Source organism: Leucoraja erinacea, chromosome 35, assembly GCF_028641065.1.
Source record: "Leucoraja erinacea ecotype New England chromosome 35, Leri_hhj_1, whole genome shotgun sequence".
Classification (NCBI taxonomy): domain Eukaryota; kingdom Metazoa; phylum Chordata; class Chondrichthyes; order Rajiformes; family Rajidae; genus Leucoraja; species Leucoraja erinaceus.
This window is the reverse complement of record NC_073411.1, coordinates 572,295-591,649: the sequence shown is the minus strand read 5'-3', so window position 1 is coordinate 591,649 and position 19,355 is coordinate 572,295. Positions and strand designations below refer to the sequence as shown.

Below are 19,355 nucleotides of genomic sequence, written 5' to 3'. Positions count from 1 at the left end.
GAAACATGTTTCCAACACGCATCCCTCTGGTCCCCTGGGGACATGCTATGGACCCCTGGGACCGGCAGCCTGCCCCAGGGCGCGGCTGTGTACCCCGACTCTCAAACATCGCAACCTGGGTCCACAATGGATATGCATCAGGACCACCCACCAACCTCTAACTCCAAATGAGCAGCTGGAGTTGGAGAAAATTCATTCTCCAACCTGCAGTTTACTGGACTTGCTGAGTAATTCAGTGAGCTGGTGCTCAGCAATGGGGATAGACCTCAGAACACCCAACCCCCACCCCCACAGATCCAAGACCATCTCATTGACTCGAGGCATGTGGGAAGCTCAAACCCTGAGCTAAGGGGAGTGACAATCCCTGGACTGAGAGCTGGGCGGAACGCCAGAGAATGTTGATGGTTTGGAGTTTCACTTTTCCATTGCTGCTGGTCGCAAGACTCTAGATTCTAGTTAAACCGCGCCACCGATCCCTCCCGCCTCCGCTCAACATGTACAAAGTAACACAGACTCTGCATTGAAAGGCTGCTTGCATCTAGAAACAACCTGGCATCCTTATAATTAAATCATCTTTACAGACAAATAAATAAAACATGCATTTACATCCTGACAATTTAGAAATGCTGAAACATTTCACTGAAATTACTTAACATAATCTTACACCTTGTGTACCCAGAGGCAGGGAGAATTGTCAGCGGATAATAGTGCAAGATTGCATTTCAGAAAAGGAGGCTATTGTGGAAAGGACGGAGGATGGATTGCAGGCAGGAGATCAGAGTCCATGGATGGACAAGGAGTCACAAGTCTCCCCAGCGCTGTACACCTTACCCACACACACCCATGACTGCAGATTTATTTCATCATTAAAGTCAGGATGTTAATCTTTCAAGGAAGCAAGAATAGTCTTAAAAACACAATGATGTGAAGTCACTGCTGACTAAGAGCAGGTGGATGGACTGTCAAGGCTCCAGGGAAGTGGGAGCTGATGTACACATTCAGTAGTACAGTTCAGTAGTCTGTCAACGCTCTGATCTCCCAGCCTGGGCATTAGTCAGGCTCTGGCGAGTATTTGACAAATGATATCGCAGCCAGCTCCTTGCAGAACTCCTCTAAGACGATCACTCCTTTCAGCATGGTAGCGTGATCCACCCTGCAAACAGTTACACAATTCAATTACAATCACAATCTTAATATTACTTTATTAGCCAAGTCTGTTTTGCAACATATGAAGAATTTCATTTGCCAAGTCAGTCTAACAAATAAAAAGCAACAGAACACACAAAACACATTTTAACATAAACATCCAGCATAGACTCCTCCACATTCCTCTCTGTGATGGAAGGCGGAGAAAAGTTCAATCTCTTCCCTTAGCTCTCCCGCGGTCGGGGGCCTCCAGCCCTCCGTAGACGGGATGATCTTGACTCTTGATTCCCGTAGCCGCCGGTGGACCCTCCGCGTCGAGGCGATCAGCTCCTGCATCGAGGGGATGTCAGCTCACCCGTGTCGGACGATCCAACCCCTTATCGGGGCTGGTCGAACCTTCCGTGACGTTGGAGCTCCCGACATCCACGGCCTCTCCCGAGATTATGAGCTCTCGATGTAGAGTCCGCAAGCCGAGGTTAGAGTGATCCCATGCAAGGGATCGACTCCGACGTAAGTCCACACCCCGCGGTGGGGCCCAAGGTCAGTCCAAGGTGGCCTCCAGCTCCATCGATGGTTGGCTGCAGAGTGACCGGATAATGCGATCCGAAAATTAATCGCATCTCCGGCAAGGTAAGAAACTGAAAACATTTCCCCCGACTCCCACCCCCACATAAAACAAACCAGAAAACATTTACACAAACTTTAAAACACAAAAAATTGAAAAAAAAGACAAAAAACAGACTGTTGGCGGGGCTGCGGCGCCCCCTGGTGGTCTTTCAACATGGAATTCCAACACAGATATGGAGACAATCTGATCTAGGGTTCATCCAGTTTCAATCCTGCATCTCATTTTACTCCCATTTGTAATGGTATTACTGTCCGACTCATAAATCTGTCTATCAAACTATAATATTACAAAGAAAGCTCCCTTTTCTCCCCCACCCACCCCTCCAGTGCCCTCTCCTGGACGTAGCCATTTCTCCTCTTCCACCTTCATTCCATCCTCTAGCTTCACAATTCACGTCGACAATCCTATTGCCTCACACCTTCTGTCTTTTCATCTCTGCTCCTTGTCTAACTATCTGCCTGTCAAAAATCCTCCTCATCTGTATCCGCCTATCACTCTGACCTGGCCCCTCCTCTCTTCCACTTTCTTCTACCCCTCTATTAGTCCAATCCATCTGAAAAAGGGTCCTGACCTGAAACATTGCCTATCCATGCTGCTTGACCCGCTGAGTTACGCCAGTACTATGTATCTTATTTTGTAAACCAGCACCTGCAGTTCCTGAGTCCACGATCACTTAACTTAAACTAAAGAGCAATGAACTGCAGAAGATGACGGGATGGCCTGATCATTGATTTATAAGGAGATTCCTCAGGTGGAAATGGAGAAGAGGGAAGAAATTAAACCTGGAAGTTTATCCTGGAAGACACAGGAAATACTCAGGCAACAGTTTACCATATATATTAATGATTTGGAAGAAGGAATTAGGAGCAACACTAGCAAGTTTGCGGATGACTCAAAGCTGGGTGAACTGTGAAGAGGATGTTAGAAGGTTGCAGGGTGACCTGGACAGGTTGAGTTAGTGGGCAGATGCGTGGCAGATGCAGTATAATATAGATAAATGAGAGGCTATCCACTTTGGCGGCAAAAACAAGGGGGCAGATTATTATCTCAATGGGGTTAGGTTAGGTAAGGGGGAGGTGCAGCGAGACCTGGGTTTCCTTGTACACCGGTCACTGAAAGTTGGCGTGCAGGTACAGCAGGCAGTGAAGAAAGCTAATGGAATGTTGGCCTTCATAACAAGAGGATATCAGTATAGGAGTAAAGAGGTTCTTCTGCAGTTGTATAGGGCTCTGATAAGACCACATCTGGAGTATTGTGTCCAGTTTTGGTCTCCTAATTTGAGGAAGGACATCCTTGTGATTGAGGCAGTGCAGCGTAGGTTCACGAGATTGATCCCTGGGATGGCGGGACTGTCGTATGAGGAGAGATTGAAAAGACTGGGCTTGTATTCAATGGAGTTTAGAAGGATGAGGGGTTATCTGATAGAAACTCTTAAAATTACAAAAGGACTTTCAAGGTAGGACGTGCATGGTAAATGGTAGGGAATTGAAGAGTGCAGTTGAACAGAGGGATCTGGGTATAACCGTGCATAGTTCCTTGAAGGTGGAATCTCATATAGATAGGGTGGTGAAGAGAGCTTTTGGTGTGCTGGCCTTTATAAATCAGAGCATTGAGTATAGAAGCTGGGATGTAGTGTTGGAATTGTACAGGGCATTGGTGGGACCAAGTCTGGAGTGTGGGGTACAATTTTGGTCGCCAGATTGTAGGAGGGATGTCGGCAGAGTGGAGAGAGTACAGAGGAGATTTACTAGAATGTTGCCTGGGTTTCAACGACTGGGTTGCAGAGATGGGTTGAATAAGTTGGGTCTTTATTCTCTGGAGCGCAGAAGGTTAAGGGGGGACCTGATAGAGGTCTTTAAAATGATGGGAGGGATAGACAGAGTTGATGTGGACAAGCTTTTCCCTTTGAGAATAGGGAAGATTCAAACAAGAGGACATGACTTCAGAATTAAGGGACAGAAGTTTAGGGGTAATATGAGGGGGAACTTCTTTACGCAGAGAGTGGTGGCGGTGTGGAATGAGCTCCCAGTGGAAGTGGTGGAGGCAGGTTCATTGGTATCATTTAAAAATAAATTGGATAGGCATATGGATGAGAAGGGAATGGAGGGTTATGGTACGAGTGCAGGCAGGTGGGACTAAGGGGAAAAAAATTTGTTCGGCATGGACTTGTAGGGCCGAGATGGCCTGTTTCCGTGCTGTAATTGTTATATGGTTATATGGTTATATGACTGAACAAGCTAAATGCAGGAAAACATTTCCCAATGTTGTGCGAGTCCAGTACCAGGGGCCACAGTCTTAGAATAAAGGGGAGGTCATTTAAGGTTGAGGTGAGAAAAAAAACGTTTTCACCCATGTGGAATTCCCTGCCACAGAGGGCAGTGGAGGCCAAATCACTGGATGGATTTAAGAGAGAGTTAGATAGAGATCTAGGGGCTAGTGGTATCAAGGGATATGGCAGGAGAAGGCAGGCACGGGTTATTGATTGGGCACGATTAGCCATGATCACAATGAATGGCGGGTGCTGGCTCGAAGGGCCGAATGGCCTCCTCCTGCACCTATTTTCTATGTCTATGTCATTTTGCATTTAAGTAGGAATTTGGTTCAGCTGTATTTGGAGTATTGCATGCAGTTTTGGCCGCCCCATTACAGAGAGGGTGTGGAAGCTCTTGAAGAGGTGCAGAGGAGGTTCATCAGAATTACAGTGCCCTCCATAATGTTTGGGACAAAGACCCATCAATTATTTATTGCCGGTACACAAAAAAGCTGGAGAAACTCAGCGGGTGCAGCAGCATCTATGGAGCGAAGGAAATAGGCAACGTTTCGGGCCGAAACCCTTCTTCAGACAAATTATTTATTGCCTCTGTACTCCACAATTTGAGATATTTAATAGGAAAAAAAATCACATGTGGTTAAAGTGCACATTGTTAGATTTCATTAAAGGGTATTTTTATACATTTTGGTTTCACCATGTAGAAATTACAGCTGTGTTTATACATAGTCCCCCCATTTCAGGGCGCCATAATGTTTGGGACACATGGCTTCACAGGCGTTTGAAATTTCTCAGGTGTGTTTAAATACCTCCTAATGCAGGTATAAGAGAGCTATCAGCACCTAGTCCTTCCTCCAGTCTTTCCATCACCTTTGGAAACTTTTATTGCTGTTTATCAACATGAGGACCAAAGTTGTGCCAATGAAAGTCAAAGAAGCCATTATGAGACTGAGAAACAAGAATAAAACTGTCAATCAGCCAAACTTACCAAAATCAACCGTTTGGAACATCATTAAGAAGAAAGAGATGAGCTTCCTAATCGCAAAGGGACTGGCAGACCAAGGAGGACCTCCACAGCTGATGAAATCAAAAATTGCCACTTTTCAACATAATTGTATAAGGGGTAAGAGTGTTGTAAAAACCTGAAGACTTTGTGTCTCAATGCAAGGAGCATTTGTAATAAGGTGGATGAGTTGAATGTGCAGAAAGACATGAATGACTATGATATAGTTGGGATCACGGAGACATGGCTCCAGGGTGACCAAGGCTGGGAGCTGAACATCCAGGTATATTCAATATTCAGGAGGGATAGACAAAGCAAAAGTAGGTGGGGTAGCATTGCTCGTTAGAGATGAGATTAACGCAATAGAAAGGAAGGAGCTTGGAGGATGTGGAATCGATATGGGTAGAGCTGCGAAACACTAAGGGGCAGAAAACCCTAGTGGGAGTTGTGTACAGGCCACCTAACAGTAGTAGTGGAATTGGGAAAGGCATCAAACAGGAAATTAGAAAAGCGTGCAACAAAGGTAAAACAATTATAATGGGTGACTTCAATCTACATATAGATTGGCTGAATCAAATTGGCCGGGGTGCTGAGGAAGATGATTTCTTGGAATGTATGCGGGATAGTTTTCTAAACCAACATGTAGAGGAACCAACAAGAGAGCAGGCTATTCTAGATTGGGTATTGAATAATGAGGAAGGGTTAGTTAGCAGTCTTGTTGTGCTTGGGCAAGATTGACCATAATATGGTTGAGTTCTTCATTAGGATGGAGAGTGACATAAATAATTCAGAAACAAGGGTCCTGAACTTAAAGAAAGGCAACTTTGAGGGTATGAGACGTGAATTGGCCAAGATTGACTGGCAAATGATTCTTAAAGGGTTGATGGCGGATATGCAATGGAAGGCATTTAAAGACTGCATGGATGAACTACAACAATTGTTCATCCCAGTTTGGCAAAATAATAAATCAGGGAAGGTATGCATCCGTGGATAACAAAGGAAATCAGGGATAGTATTAAAATAAAAGATGAAGCATACAAATTAGCCAGACAAAGCAGCCTACCAGAAGACTGGGAGAAATTCAATGTCCAGCAGAGGAGGACAAAGGGCTTAATTAGGAAAGGGAAAATCGATTATGAAAGAAAACTGACAGGGAACATAAAAACTGACTGCAAAAGTGTTTATAGATATGTGAAGAGAAAAAGATTAGTTAAAACAAATGTTGATCCCTTGCAGTCAGAAACAGGTGAATTTATCATGGGGAACAAGGCCATGGCAGACCAATTGAATAACTACTTTGGTTCCGTCTTCACTAAGGAAGACATAAATAATCTGCCGGAAACAGCAGGGGACCGCGGGTCAAAGGAGATGGAGGAATTGAGTGAAATCCAGGTTAGCCGGGAAGTGATGTTGGGTAAATTGAATGGATTTAAAGCCGATAAATCCCCGGGGCCAGATAGGCTCCATCCCAGAGTACTTAAGGAAGTAGCCCCAGAAATAGTGGGTGCATTAGTGATAATTTTTCAAAACTCTTTAGATTCTGGAGTAGTTCCTGAGGTTTGGAGGGTAGCTAATGTAACCCCACTGTTTAAAAAGGGAGGGAGAGAAAAAGGAGAATTAAAGACCAGTTAGTCTAACATCGGAAGTGGGGAAACTGCTAGAGTCAGTTATTAATGATGGGATAGCAGCACATTTGGAAAGTGGTGAAATCATTGGATAAAGTCAGCATGGATTTATGAAAGGTAAATCATGTTTGACGAATCTTGTAGAATTTTGCGAGGATGTAACTAGTAGAGTGGATAAGGGAGAACCAGTGGATGTGTTATATCTGGACTTTCAGAAGGCTTTCGACAAGGTCCCACATAAGAGATTAGTATACAAACTTAAAGCACACGATATTGGAGGTTCAGTATTGATGTGGATAGAGAACTGGCTGGCAGACAGGAAGCAAATAGTAGGAGTAACTAGGTCCTTTACACAATGGCAGGCAGTGACTAGTGGGGTACCGCAAGGCTCAGTGCTGGGACCCCAGCTATTTACAATATATATTAATGATTGGGACGAGGGAATTGAATGCAACATCTCCAAGTTTGCGGATGACACGAAGCTGGGGGGCAGTGTTAGTTGTGAAGAGGATGCTAGGAGGCTGCAAGGTGACTTGGATAGGCTGGGTGAGTGGGCAAATGCATGGCAAATGCAATATAATGTGGATAAATGTGAGGTTGTCCACTTTGGTGGCAAAAACAGGAAAGTAGACTATTATCTGAATGGTGACCGATTAGGAAAAGGGGAGATGCAATGAGACCTGGGTGTCATGGTACACCAGTCATTGAAAGTAGGCATGCAGGTGCAGCAGGCAGTGAAGAAAGCGAATGGTATGTTAGCATTCATAGCAAAAGGATTTGAGTATAGGAGCAGGGAGGTTCTACTGCAGTTGTATAGGGTCTTGGTAAGACCACATCTGGAGTATTGCGTACAGTTTTGCTCTCCTAATCTGAGGAAGGACATTCTTGCCATAGAGGGAGTACAGAGAAGGTTCACCAGCCTGATTCCTGGGATGTCAGGACTTTCATATGAAGAAAGACTGGATAGACTCGCTTGTACTCGCTAGAATTTAGAAGATTGAGGGGGATCTTATAAAAACTTACAACATTCTTAAGGGGTTGGACAGGCTACATGCAGGAAGATTGTTCCCGATGTTGGGGAAGTCCAGAACAAGGGGTCACAGTTTAAGGATAAGGGGGAAATCTTTTAGGACCGAGATGAGAAAAACATTTTTCATACAGAGAGTGGTGAATCTGTGGAATTCTCTGCCGCAGAAGGTAGTTGAGGCCAGTTCATTGGCTATATTTAAGTGGGAGTTAGATGTGGCCCTTGTGGCTAAGGGGATCAGGGGGTATGGAGAGAAGGCAGGTACAAGATACCGAGTTGGATGATCAGCCATGATCATATTGAATTGCGGTGCAGGCTCGAGGGGCCGAATGGCCTACTCCTGCACCTATTTTCTATGTTTCTATGACAGAAGAATTTTCTCTATAATTAAAAAAACTCTCCAAACACCTGTCCGGCAGATCAGAAACACTCTTCAGGAATCAGGTGTGGATTTGTCAATGTCTGCTGAAGACTTCATGAGGCTACACTGCAAGATGCAAACCACTGGCTAGCTGCAAAAATAGGATGGCCAGAATACAGTTTGCCAAGAAGTAGTTAAAAGAGCAACCACAGTTTTGGAAAAAGATCTTGTGGACAAATGAGACGAAGATTAACTTATATCAGAGTGATGGCAAGAGCAAAGTATGGACGAGAGAAGGAACTGCCCAAGATCAAAAGAATTCCACCTCATCTATGAAACACGGTGGTGGGGGTGTTATGGCCTGGGCATGTATGGCTGCTGAAGGTACTGGCTCACTTATCTTCATTGATGATACAACTGCTGATGGTAGTAGCATAATGAATTCTTAAGTGTATAGACACATCCTATCGGCTCAAGTTAAAACAAATGCCTTAAAACTCATTGGCTGGTGGTTCATTCTACAGCAAGACAATGATCCCAAACATACAGCTAAAGCAACAAAGGAGTTTTTCAAAGCTATAAAATGGTCAATTCTTGAGTGGCCAAGTCAATCACCCGATCCAAACCCAATTGAGCATGCCTTTTATATGTTGAAGAGAAAACTGAAGGGGACTAGCCCCCAAAACAAGCATAAGCTAAAGATGGCTGCAATACAGGCCTGGCAGAGCATCACCAGAGAAGACACCCAGCAACTGGTGATGTCCATGAATCACAGACTTCAAGCAGTCATTGCATGCACAGGATATGAAACAAAATACTAGACATGACTACTTTCATTTACATGACATTGCTGTCCCAAACATTATGGTGCCCGGAAATGGGGGAACTATGTATAAACACAGCTGTAATTTCTACATGGTGAAACCAAAATGTATAAAAATGGCCTTTATTAAAATCTGACAATCTGCACTTTAACCACATGTGATATTTTTCTATTACAAATCTCAAATTGTGGAGTACAGAGGCAAATAAATAAATGACGGGTCCCAAACATTATGGAGGGTACTGTGTGTCAGGATTAGAGGGTTTTAGTTACAGGGAGAGGTTGGACAGACTTGGATTGTTTTCTCTGGAATACCAGACGCTGAGGTGAGACCTGATAGATGTATATAAAATGATGAGAGGCATAGATGGGGTCGACAGTATCTTTGCCCCAGGGTGGAAATGTCAAAAGACCAGAGGGCAGAGCTTTAAGGTAAGGTAAATACATAAGGGGAAAAGGGGTAATTAGAGAGAGAGTGGAACTCTCAGGAATTGAAGGAATCCCCACTGTGTGGAACCACAGGAGATGGAAAGGTCCTCATTGAGTTACTCCTCTGTATTTACCGAGGAGAAAGACAGGAGGACAGAGGAACTTGGGACAGTCAATGGAAGTGTCTTGAGAGCAGTCAGTGTTACAGTTGAAGAGGTGCTGAAGATACTATTGTGTATGAAGGTAGACAAATCTCCAGGACCTGATCAGATATATCCAAGGACATTGTGGGAGCCCTGGTAGAAATTTATGAGTTGTCTTTGAATACAGGAGAGGGGCCAGAAAACTGGAGGGTGGCAAATGTTGTGCCTCTATTCAAGAAGGGCTGTAGGGAAAATGCTGGGAACTATAGGCCGGTGAGCTTCACATCTGTTGTTGGAAAGTTACTAGAGTATTCTGAGGGATAGGATATACAGGCATTTAGATGGACAAGGGCTGATTAGCATGGTTTTGTACGTGGGCGGTCGTGTCCCACAATTCTGATTAAGTTTTTTGAAGAAATGGCCAAACAAGTTGATGAGGGCAGAGCTGTAGATGTTGTGTACATGGATTTCAGCAAAGTATTCGACAAGGTTCCGCATGGTCGGCTGCTCTGGAAGGTTAGATTGCATGTGGTCCAAGGAGAGATTGGATAGAACATTGGCTCCATGGAAGGAAGCAGAGAGGAATGGTGTAAGGTTGCTTCTCAGACTGGGGGCCTGTGACTAGTGGTGTGCCTCAGGGTTTGGTGCTGAGCCCGTTATCTTTGTCATCTATATCAATGATTTGGATGAGAACATACAAGGCAAGATCAGCAAGTTTGCAGATGGTACAAAAGTGGGTAGTTTTGCAGATAGTGAAGATGGTTGTGAAAAATTGCGGCAGGTTCTTGATCGATTGTCCAACTGGGCTGAGAAATGGTGATGGAATTTAATACAGAGAAATGTGAGGTGTCACATTCTGGGAAATCTAACAAGGGCAGGACCTACACAGTGAATGGTAGGGCTCTGGGTAGTGTTGTAGAGCAGAGGGATCTAGCAGTGCAGGCTTATCTCTTTAAGGTGGAGTCACAGGTAGATATGGTGGTCAAAAAGGCTTTTGGCACATTGACCTTCATCAGTTATAGTATTGAGTATAGAAGTTGGGAGGTCATGTAGCAGGTGTATAAGACGTTGGTGAGACCGCATTTAGAGTATTGTGTTCAATTCTGGGCATCATGGTATAGGAATGATGTTGTCAAACTGGAAAGGTGCATTTAGAAGATACAGAGAAGATTTACGAGGATGTTGACAGGACTAGAGGGTCTGAAATATTGGGAGAGGTTGAGTAGACTGGGACTCCATTCCTTGAAGCGCAGCAGGATGAGGGGTGATCTTATAGAGGTGTATAAAATCATGAGAGGAATAGATCGAGTAGATGCAGAGTCTCGTGCCCAGAGTAGGGGAATCGAGGACCAGAGGTCATAGGTGTAAGGTGAGGGGAAAAAGATTTAATGGGAATCTGAGGGGTAATATTGTCACACAAGCTACCAGAGGAGGTATTTGAGGCTGGGACTATCCCAACGTTTAAGAAACAGTTAGACAGGTACATGGATAGGACAGGTACACAAAAATGCTGGAGAAACTCAGCGGGTGCAGCAGCATCTATGGAGCGAAGGAAATAGGTGACGTTTCGGGCCGAAACGTTGCCTATTTCCTTCGCTCCATAGATGCTGCTGCACCCGCTGAGTTTCTCCAGCATTTTTGTGTACCTTCGATCTTCCAGCATCTGCAGTTCCTTCTTGAACACATGGATAGGACAGGTTTGGAGGGACATGGACGCGGGCAGGTGGGACTAGTGTAGCTGGGACATGTTGGCTGGTGTGGGCAAGTTGGGAAGGGTCTGTTTTCACACTGTATCACTCTATGACTAAGAGGGGTACAGTTCAAAGGAGATGAGCGAGATAATATATTTTACACAGAGGGTGGGGAGTGAATGGAATACATTGCCAGGTGAGTTGGTCAGACTGATACAGGGTCATGACCCCAAACGCCACCTGTCCATGTCCCCCATGCTGTTAGACCCGCTGAGTTCATCCAGCAGTTTGTGTTTTACTATAGATCAGTTTAGTTTATTGTCATGTATCAAGGTACAGCAAAAAGCTTTTGTTGCGGGCTACCCAGTCAGTGGAAATGACAATGCATGATTCCAATCCAGATACATGATCAGGGAATAACGTTTTGTGCCAGTGAAGTACGATCAAGGTGCGACTCGTCCTTGATTATGCTGCTGGCCTTGCCGGGGCAGCAAGAGGTACAATTGAGTTAAAGAAGGGGGATTCCAACGTCTGCAGTCTCTTGTGTCTCTAGGAAGAAAAAGGAGAAGGTGGGGAGTGGGAGGGTGGAGAGAGGGTGGGTGGAGGTGAGGGCTGGGAGGGGATCACCAGGAAGCCCAGTACTGGAGTCTGATCAGTGAGGAAGATGACAATGCAGCCATCAGGAGAGCAGTAAGGGCAGCAGACCAGTGATGACTTCATTGTTTCATTATTGATACTGAATTTAATTCTCGAACTATAGACACAAAATGCTAGAGTAACTCGGCGGGACCGGCAGCATCTTTGGAGAGAAGGAATGGGTGACATTACGGGTCAAGACTTCTTCAGACTGAAGACTTGGGTCTGAATAAGTTTCTCGATCTGAAACGCCATCCAATCCTTCTCTCCAGAGATGCTGCCTGACCCGCTGAGTTACTCCAGCATTTTGTGTCGTCTATCCTCAGTGTAAACCGGCATCTACAGTTCCTGCCTACCTAATTAATTCTCCAATTTATGCATTAGAATTTGATCTCATCTCTTTGAGTTGTTAGTCCAGTAACTTATTCATTATGTCACAGTTCCACAAATATTGAACATTACAGCCACTCTCGGGTGGGACACAATTCGTGTCATGATTCTCCTCAACTTACATGTCTTCAGGTTCCAATCCCATCAGCTGCTTTCGGACCAACAGTAACTTGGCTTCAAACTGTGGGATTCTCTGTATCCTCTGCATCAGGTCACCAATTACCTGAGGAGTAAAGAAAGCAGTTCCCAAAAAGTCCCAGTCAATGAGCAATGAGATTGATGGTGATAGAGTGATACAGTGTGGAAACAGGCCCTTCAGCCCAAGTTGCCCACACTGACCAAAGTGTCCAACTACACGTGACCCACCTGCCGTCATTTGGGCCATATCCCACAACACCTGTCCTGTCCATGAACCTGTTTAAATGTTTCTTATATGTTGGGATAGTCCTTGCCTTAACTACCTCCTCCGGCAGCTCGTTCCATACACCCTCTGTATGAAAAAGTTACCCACGAGACAAAAAAAGCTGGAGTAACTCAGCGGGACAGTAAATCATCCCTTCAAACCTTTCCATCTCTGGAGAGAAGGAATGTGTGAAGTTTCGGGTCGAGACTCTTCTGACTGATGAAGGGCAATGTGCTAAAAGCCTTTTTGACCACCCTATCTACCTGTGGTGCCTCATTCAACAAATTATGTACCTGCACTCCTAGATCCCTCTGCTCTACAACACTCCTCATTCCCACCATTCACTGTGTAGGTCCTGCTCATGTTAGACTTCCCAAAATGCAACACCTCACGTTTCTCTATTAAATTGCATCCACCATTAATCAGCGCAGCTGGCAAACCGATCAAGATCCTGCTACAATTTGTGATCTGATGAGCTGTTGTAGTGTGAACCTTTCAGCAGATCATTCACCCTCAGGCCACGGACATCCCTTACACTGACAGTCAGGCCACTCCATAGGGCAGGACGAAGCAACAGTGGGGGTACGGCAGGAATGACGCAGTGATGGTATCTCGTTGGATTTAGTCATACAGTGGGAAACAGGCCCTTCGGCCCAACTAGCCCATACCAGCCAACATGTCCCACCTACACTAGTCCCACCTGCCTGTGCTTGGTCCATATCCCTCCAAACCTGTCCAATCCTTTTATATAGTAAACTCCCTTCAGCCTCTGAGAATCGTAAACCAATACAGCACGCAAACAGGCTCTTCAGCCTGACTTGGCCGTTCTAACCTCGTCCAAAGAAAACAACCTCAGCTCATCCAAGAGTTTCTCAAAACCTGTATTTTCCATTGACAACAGCCTTGTTAATCTTCCCTCTGCCTCTGCAGAGTAGTCAGACCGCTCCTGTAATGTGGTGACTGGAGCTTTTTCTGCAATCGTGCACAATTGTTTGGTTTGCACAAGAAATGAGCAAGTTCTGACTTTGTTCTCAGTTTGTTTACATTGCATCTGGTACCACAGGCCACAGTTCCATAGGCCACAGGCCGTCTGTTCCCACAATGCAGGCATCCCAGGTTATTCCAACCACACATTGACTGGAGCCCATTTCAGAAGATAACTAGTTGGAGGAACACCAGTCAACACATCGTCCCATCTCCACCCCTTTCCACCTTCTGCAGGGACTGCTCCCTCCGCAACTCCCTGGTCCACTCATCCCTTTCCACCCAAACCAGCCGCTCCCCAGGTACCTTCCCCTGCAACCGCAGAAGATGCAACACCTACCACTATACCTCCTCCCTCGACTCTATGCAGGGAACCTAACAGTCTTTTCAGGTGAGGCAGAGGTTCACGTATTCCTTCTCTAATCTCATCTACTGCATCCGGTGTTCCTGATATAGGCTCCTGTACAAGACCAAATGTAGACTTGGTGACCATTTTACTGAACGCTTGCACTCGGTCCATCTAGGCCGCTGGGATCTCCAGGCTGCTAACCATTTCAACTTTCCTTCCCATTCCCACACTGACCTTTCTGTCCTGGGCCTCCTCCATTGCCGGAGTAAGGCCATATGCAAATTGGAGGAACAGCACCTCATATTTTGCTCGAGCAGCTTCCAACCCAGCGATATGAATGTTGAATTTAGTTTAATTTAGAGATACAGCGTGGAAACCGGCTCTTCAGCCCACTGAGCCCATGCCAATCAGCGATCTCCGCACACTAACATTATCCTACACACGCTAGGAATAATTTACATTTTATACTTCCATCAATCCCCCTCCCTACAGCACGTTCCAGACACCCGGCAACCTCTGTGTAAAAACACTTCCAGAGAAGGATTCTGATTCTGGTGGAAGCCTCTGATTGGTGGAAGAGGACCAGCGGAAGCAGCTGATTGGCTTGTATTGTATTTGTATTGTAATTGTAAGGCTTTATTGTATTTGGATAAGGGGGAGAATGAGGGCCAGGGCAGTTTACTGTTCTGGATGTCAGATGTGGGAGGTCATGGAGTCGGACGTCCACATCTGCGCCAGGTGCGTCGAGATGGGGCTCCTAAGGGACCGTGTCAGGAACCTGGAACAGCAACTCGATGACCTCTGTCTGCTCAGGGAGAGCGAGGAGGTCATAGAAAGGAGTTACAGGGAGGTGGTCACTCCAAGACCACGGGAGGCAGACAACTGGGTCACAGTTAGGAAGGGCAATGGGCAGAGGCAGGGACTGGTGAGTACCCCGGTGGCTGTACACCTTGAAAATAAGTACTCATGTTTGAGTAAGGGTGGGGGGGACAGCCTACCTGGGGGCAGCGACAGCGGCCGGGCCTCTGGCACAAAGACCGGTCCGGTTGCTCAGAAGGGTAAGGAAAAGAAGGGGAAGGCAATTGTAATAGGGGACTCTATAGTCAGGGGGTCGGATAGACGATTCTGTGGACGCAGACAGGAGACCCGGATGGTAGTTTGCCTCCCTGGTGCCAGGGTCAGGGATGTGTCTGAACGTGTCCAAGAAATCCTGAAATGGGAGGGAGAGGAGCCTGAGGTTGTGGTGCATATAGGTACCAACGACATAGGTAAAAAAAGAGAAGAGGTCCTGAAAGAAGAATTTAGGGAGTTAGGTAGAGAGTTAAGGAGAAGGACTGGAAAGGTAACAATCTCAGGATTACTGCCTGTGCCACGTGACAGTGAGAGTAGGAATGGAGCGAGGTGGAGGATAAATGCGTGGATGAGGGACTGGTGCAGTGGGTATGGATTCAAGTTTCTGGATCATTGGGACCTCTTTTGGGGAAGGTGTGACCTGTACAGAAAGGACGGGTTGCACTTGAACTCAAGGGGGACCAATATCCTGGCGGGGAGATTTGCAAAGGCTACTGGGGAGACTTTAAACTAGTATGGTTGGGGGGAGGGACTCAAATTGGGAAAGCTAGCAGTCAGTGTGTGAAGCAGGGGGCAGAGAATGGTAGCACTCTGACCCAAAATGTAGGGGAGAGAGAAGAAAAAGACAATAAACAGAGAATAAGAGAGGGTGGGTTTCTTAAATGTGTATATTTTAATGCTAGGAACATTGTAAGAAAGGTGGATGAGCTTAGAGTCTGGATAGACTCCTGGAAGTATGATGTTGTGGCGATCAGTGAAACATGGTTGCAGGAGGGCTGTGATTGGAAACTAAATATTCCAGGATTTCGTTGCTTCAGGTGTGATAGAATTGGAGGGGCAAGAGGTGGAGGTGTTGCATTGCTTATCAGGGAAGATATTACAGCAGTGCTTTGGCAGGATAGATTAGAGGGCTCGTCTAGGGAGGCTATTTGGGTGGAACTGAGAAATGGGAAAGGGGTATCAACACTTATAGGGGTGTATTATAGACCGCCAAATGGGGAGCGAGAATTGGAAGAGCAAATATGTAAGGAGATTGCAGATATTAGTAGTAAGCACAAGGTAGTGATTGTGGGAGATTTCAATTTTCCACACATAGACTGGGAAACACATTCTGTAAATGGGCTGGATGGGTTGGAGTTTGTAAAATGTGTGCAGGATAGTTTTTTTGCAACAATACATAGAAGTACCTACCTACTAGAGAAGGGGCGGTACTGGACCTCCTGTTAGGAAATGAGATGGGTCAGGTGGCAGAGGTATGCGTTGGGGAACAGTTCGGGTCCAGTGATCACAATACCATTAGTTTCAATATAATTATGGAGAGGGACAAAACTGGACCTAGGGTTGAGATTTTTGATTGGAGAAAGGCTAACTTTGAGGAGATGCGAAAGGATTTAAAAGGAGTAAATTGGGACAGTTTGTTTTATGGGAAAGATGTGGAAGAGAAATGGAGTACATTTAAAGGTGAAATTTTAAGAGTACAGAATCTTTATGTCCCTGTTCGGTTGAAAGGAAATCGTAAAAATTGTAAAGAGCCAAGGTTTTCAAGGGAAATTGGACACTTGGTTCGGAAAAAGAGGGAGATATAACCATATAACCATATAACAATTACAGCACGGAAACAGGCCATCTCGACCCTTCTAGTCCGTGCCGAACACATAATCTCCCCTAGTCCCATATACCTGCGCTCAGACCATAACCCTCCATTCCCTTCCCATCCATATAACTATCCAATTTATTTTTAAATGATAAAAACGAACCTGCCTCCACCACCTTCACTGGAAGCTCATTCCACACAGCTACCACTCTCTGAGTAAAGAAGTTCCCCCTCATGTTACCCCTAAACTTCAGTCCCTTAATTCTCATGTCATGTCCCCTTGTTTGAATCTTCCCTACTCTCAGTGGGAAAAGCTTTTCCACGATCTACAATAATTATAGGCAGCATGGAGTAAATGAGGTGCTTGAGGAGTATAAAGAATGTAAAAAGAATCTTAAGAAAGAAATTAGAAAAGCTAAAAGAAGATATGAGGTTGCTTTGGCAAGTAAGGTAAAAGTAAATCCGAAGGGTTTCTACCGCTATATTAATAGCAAAAGGATAACGAGGGATAAAATTGGTCCATTAGAGAGTCAGAGTGGACAACTATCTGCAGAGCCAAAAGAGATGGGGGAGATATTGAACAGTTTCTTTTCTTCGGTATTCACCAAGGAGAAGGATATTGAATTATGTGAGGTAAGGGAAACAAGTAGAGTAGCTATGGAAACTATGAGGATCAAAGAAGAGGAAGTACTGGCACTTTTGAGAAATATAAAAGTGGATAAGTCTCCAGGTCCGGACAGGATATTCCCTAGGACATTGAGGGAAGTTAGTGTAGAAATAGCAGGGCCTATGGCAGAAATATTTCAAATGTCATTAGAAACGGGAATAGTGCCGGAGGATTGGCGTACTGCGCATGTTGTTCCATTGTTTAAAAACGGGTCTAAGAGTAAACCTAGAAATTATAGACCTGTTAGTTTGACGTCAGTGGTGGGCAAATTAATGGAAAGAATACTTAGAGATAATATATATAAGCATCTGGATAAACAGGGTCTGATTAGGAACAGTCAACATGGATTTGTGCCTGGAAGGTCATGTTTAACTAATCTTCTTGAATTTTTTGAAGATGTTACTCGGGAAATTGATGAGGGTAAAGCAGTGGATGTTGTGTATATGGACTTCAGTAAGGCCTTTGACAAGGTTCCTCATGGAAGGTTGGTTAAGAAGGTTCAATGGTTGGGTATTAATGATGGAGTAGCAAGATGGATTCAACAGTGGCTGAATGGGAGATGCCAGAGAGTAATGGTGGATGGTTGTTTGTCAGGTTGGAGGCCAGTGACGAGTGGGGTGCCACAGGGATCTGTGTTGGGTCCACTGTTGTTTGTCATGTACATCAATGATCTGGATGATGGTGTGGTAAATTGGATTAGTAAGTATGCAGATGATACTAAGATAGGTGGGGTTGCGGGTAATGAAGTAGAGTTTCAAAGTCTACAGAGAGATTTATGCCAGTTGGAAGAGTGGGCTGAAAGATGGCAGATGGAGTTTAATGCTGATAAGTGTGAGGTGCTACATCTTGGCAGGACAAATCAAAATAGGACGTACATGGTAAATGGTAGGGAATTGAAGAATGTAGGTGAACAGAGGGATCTGGGAATAACTGTGCACAGTTCCCTGAAAGTGGAATCTCATGTAGATAGGGTGGTAAAGAAAGCTTTTGGTGTGCTGGCCTTTATAAATCAGAGCATTGAGTATAGAAGTTGGGATATAATGTTAAAATTGTACAAGGCATTGGTGAGGCCAATTCTGGAGTATGGTGTACAATTTTGGTCGCCTAATTATAGGAAGGATGTCAACAAAATAGAGAGAGTACAGAGGAGATTTACTAGAATGTTGCCTGGGTTTCAGCAACTAAGTTACAGAGAAAGGTTGAACAAGTTAGGGCTTTATTCTTTGGAGCGCAGAAGGTTAAGGGGGGACTTGATAGAGGTTTTTAAAATGATGAGAGGGATAGACAGAGTTGACGTGGAAAAGCTTTTCCCACTGAGAGTAGGGAAGATTCAAACAAGGGGACATGACTTGAGAATTAAGGGACTGAAGTTTAGGGGTAACATGAGGGGGAACTTCTTTACTCAGAGAGTGGTAGCTGTGTGGAATGAGCTTCCAGTGAAGGTGGTGGAGGCAGGTTCGTTTTTATCATTTAAAAATAAATTGGATAGTTATATGGATGGGAAGGGAATGGAGGGTTATGGTCTGAGCGCAGGTATATAGGACTAGGGGAGATTATGTGTTCGGCACGGACTAGAAGGGTCGAGATGGCCTGTTTCCATGCTGTAATTGTTATATGTTATATGGTTACATGGTTATTTTCCCCGCACGTCTCCTTTAAACTTTGCCCTCACCTTAAAGTTAGTGTTTGACATTTCCACCCTGGGGAAAGGTTCTGACTGTCTACCCTATTTATGCCCCAGGCCAGCTGCAGCCACCCCTGTATGTCCAGTCACGCCAGCACTTCCCGAGAATCGACCTCTCAGCTGAGTGGTGCCAGATGAATACTCACCCGTACAATGACGGAGAAGAGGGACCTGCAGCCAGGGCCCAGGCTCACGTATGGATCCAGCACATACTCATCCAGCTGAGGGTGAGGGAAGAGCGCCACTTCTGAAATCACCGATGTTATCTGAAGATTCAAGTCGTAGGGCTGAAAGGTAAACAACAATATGGCTGTAATCTGCAATATAATCAGGAATTCCTGTTTAAATAGAATAACTAGTGGCACTGAGCATTTGGTCACTCACTGAGTGTACACTGACTGAGCATTTGGTCACTCACTGAGAGTACACTCA

The 19,355-nt window shown here is 45.1% G+C and overlaps 1 protein-coding gene across 1 annotated transcript in view; it reads right to left on the bottom strand.

Moving 5' to 3' along the window:
• Positions 1 to 520: 520 nt before the first annotated feature.
• The window catches only part of LOC129713141 (FHF complex subunit HOOK interacting protein 2A-like), a 56,167-nt gene continuing 37,332 nt past the window's right edge, over positions 521 to 19,355 (bottom strand). The window contains exons 16-18 of the mRNA XM_055661967.1: positions 19,070 to 19,210; positions 12,294 to 12,394; positions 521 to 1,153 (exon numbers count right to left, since the gene is read on the bottom strand). Of these exons, the coding sequence (XP_055517942.1) occupies positions 1,051 to 1,153; positions 12,294 to 12,394; positions 19,070 to 19,210 (345 nt within the window). The 3' untranslated portion in view covers positions 521 to 1,050. The remainder of the gene's footprint in view (positions 1,154 to 12,293; positions 12,395 to 19,069; positions 19,211 to 19,355) is intronic.